Raw genomic sequence first — 3,423 nt, forward strand, 5'->3', positions numbered from 1 at the left:
GTTTATTTAACATGTTGCTTATGTTTCTTTAAATGTCTCTTTTTAAAAAGCGCAGAAAAGAGACTTACCAATAGGGAACCCCAAGTGTATTTATCCATGGAAGGCTTACAATAGGAATACTTAGGTACCATTTCAATTCTTTTTGGAAAAGGTGCTTGATCTGAACAGCTTGAGTTGCATCTACACATAGCCTAAATAGTGTAGGAGGGATGAGAAAGACATGCAAACAACACAGATGAGTAGGCCATGGTGTGCTGTGTTGTGTGTGAACATTTATGTATGTGTGTCTTGTGAACTGAAAGCAGTTCTCAGAGCAGAGGTACCTGGACTCTTATATTCCAAGGTGACTTATAATAGATCAGCCATAACTCTATCAAGGGAAGATACTGAAGAGGAGATCCTTTTCAATTCTGAGATGCCTTCACAACCACATTAATAAAGCGCAAGATTTACATAGCGTGGACGAGAGATTCTCTGTGACTTGAAGTTTCAACAGCAACAGGCAAGCCACCTGTTCCTCAACATTCTGACATCAGCTCTCATCATGCTCTGCCTTACTCATTAACACACTGACTCATTTTGAGCCTTGATTTTCTAAGACAATCATCTTCCTTAGGGCCTTGCACTGGCAGTTCCTTCTGCCAGGCAAACACTTCCCAAGATAAAATCGTGTTTCCCACTTAGTCTCTTTGAGATGTCTGTTAAAGGGTCACCTTGTTGGCAGGTCTTGGCTTAACTCTATAAAAAAAAACACCCTCTATCCACTCTCTCTGTTATATGTGATTTCTTTTTCTATAGCATCTGCACCATTGGTATATTATATTATTTTTTATTTGATTATATTCTTTCTCCATCTTTAGATTGTAGAGACTTGTTTTTCAGCATCCTATACTCTGAACAGTACCTGGACCATGGTCTATATTTAATATATATTCCTCAAATGCATAAAAGATATTCTCAATAAAACAGCAATATACATTATGTTTGAAGAACAGGTTGATGGTAGAGAAGGAAATTCTAATGATAAATGGCACTGGAGATGTGTTAATGGGGACTAGGTCACACACCAAATGGGGAAATTATTTTCTTGATTCTAAAATATGAATGCAGCATTTATCCTTGGTTACTGATGCTTGTTTATGTGAAATTTATTTATTTATTTCTATTTTCTGGTAGTCACTTCGAACACATGGAACTAGGGAATGATACACGAAAATCAGAATTTCTTCTTCTGGAATTGTCCAAGGAACCAAAACTGCAGCCCCTCATATTTAGGCTTTTCCTCTCCATGTACCTGATCACTGTGTTTGGAAACCTGCTCATCATCCTGGCCATCAGCTCAGATCCCCACCTCCACACACCCATGTACTTCTTCCTCTCCAACCTGTCCTTGATAGACGTCTGTTTCACCTCCACCACCGTTCCAAAGATGCTGGTGAACATTCAAACACAGACCAAAGTGATAGCCTATGACAGCTGCATCACACAGATGTATTTTTATATACTCTTTGCGGTACTGGATAACTTTATTCTGACCATGATGGCCTATGACCGCTTTGTGGCCATCCGTCACCCCCTGCACTACACAGTCATCATGAACCCCCAGCTCTGTGGACTGTTGATTCCAGTGTCCTGGATCATGAGTGTCCTGAATTCCTTGTTAGAGAACTTAATGGCTTTACAACTGTCCTTCTATACAGACTTGGAAATCCCCTCATTTTTCTGTGAACTCAGTTAAATGGTATGACTTGCCTGTTCTGACACCTTTCTTAATAATGTGATGTATCTTTCAGCTGGGATGTTGGCTGTTGTTCCTTTTGCTGGTATCCTTTATTCTTACTCTAAGATAGCGTCCTCCATACAGAGAATGTCATCAGCCAGGGGAAGTATAAAGCATTTTCCACCTGTACATCTCACCTCTCAGTTGTCTCCTTATTTTATTGTACAAGCTTAGGAGTGTACTTCAGCTCTGCCGCTACCCACTGTTCACACTCAAGTGCCACAGCCTCTGTGATGTACACTGGGGTCACACCCATGCTGAACCCCTTCATCTATAGTCTGAGGAACAAAGACATAAAGGGGGCTCTGAAAAGATTCCTTGGCAGGTAAGCTTTTCAAGGGCCAACTGTACTAGGCCAAAGAAGTGCCCATGAATTCATGATTCAAACCCTCAGGACCAAAAACTCTGACACAAATTAATCTAATCTTTGGACCATAAATATTTGAAAATTCTCATTTATCTCATGTGTTAACATGAATTTCTTAGCATAATTTATTCTTTTGACATATATCATCCCAAGTAATTTTTCTGTTGTTTTTCCAAAAGAAGTCATCAATTGTACTGCTCCTATAGACAAAACCACACTTGGCTACTAAGGTCATTTGTATCATTCTATTGTAAAGGAAAAACCTAAGACCATAGTTTCACTTATATATTCATTATTATTTTCTATAGCACTACCTTCACTGCTCTTTCTGATAATGTAGACTTTAACATGCTAGTATGTGTCTACATGCCTACCATAATCACCAGAAAAAAACTGACTATCAAATACATGTTTCTAAGAAAAGTCTACACAGAAATATAAATGTTAATAAATAGACTGACCTAATATGGGTAGAGTCAGAGATGACTTTAAATATGATGAAACAAAAATAGTCATACATCGTATTACTATGCAAAAATAGTTTCATGCTGCACATCTACTCACTGAAGTGTAGAATACGATGTCCATGTGTAAGAGTCCTTATTTACTGGGGTGAAGAAATACTTTGAGTGTTTTATGTGTTTATTTTTTACTTAACTACTTTTCTGTTTCTGCTTTAAAACTTCCAGCATGCCGCCTACAAATATGACTGCTTCTAGTACTCTAAATTAAATATCTCCGTTTTTCTAATTTTTTTCATAACTACCAAAGGGGGAGTGAATAAACAATATTAATATCATCCATTATATATATCCCCTTTATACTCAGGAATATCTTCAATCTTCATGATCAAAGGATGAATCATACAAGAGTTAAAATCCTGTCTACGGCCATGCCACCCTGAACAAGTCCGATCCCATATGATCTCAGAAGCTAAGCAGGATCGGGCCTGGTTAGTACCTAGATGGGAGACCACCTAAGAAGACCAGGTGCCGTAGGTGTAAAAATTAAAAATAAGGGATTGTAAGCTGACAAGGTCCTTGCAATCTGTGAGGTCAAGCAAGGGTTGCCTCACCTAAAAAAAAAAAAATAAATAAAAACAAAAATAAAAAGTAATATAAATAAAATAAAATCCTGCCCAGTCATGTGAATAAGGATCACAAATTATCCTGCACCAACATGCATGTCCTTCTACTCTCTCCTGAATCCCTAGAAGGGAACTTCAATGGAGCCACTTTTATACAGTTATCTGAAATAAATTTGACAACTGTGAATG

At 37.9% G+C, this 3,423-nt stretch overlaps 1 protein-coding gene and 1 pseudogene across 1 annotated transcript; both read left to right on the forward strand.

Annotated features, from left to right (window-relative positions):
* Window positions 1-1,288: 1,288 nt before the first annotated feature.
* On the forward strand, window positions 1,289-2,109 carry LOC105309909 (olfactory receptor 7A17-like). Its single transcript, XM_023526471.1, has 2 exons — window positions 1,289-1,643; window positions 1,925-2,109. Exons 1-2 carry the CDS (start codon window positions 1,289-1,291, stop codon window positions 2,107-2,109), a joined length of 540 nt encoding a protein of 179 aa, XP_023382239.1.
* Window positions 2,110-3,029: 920 nt separating this feature from the next.
* On the forward strand, window positions 3,030-3,148 carry LOC111734281 (annotated as a pseudogene).
* Window positions 3,149-3,423: the final 275 nt, after the last annotated feature.

Source organism: Pteropus vampyrus, unplaced genomic scaffold (genome assembly GCF_000151845.1).
Source record: "Pteropus vampyrus isolate Shadow unplaced genomic scaffold, Pvam_2.0 Scaffold940, whole genome shotgun sequence".
Classification (NCBI taxonomy): domain Eukaryota; kingdom Metazoa; phylum Chordata; class Mammalia; order Chiroptera; family Pteropodidae; genus Pteropus; species Pteropus vampyrus.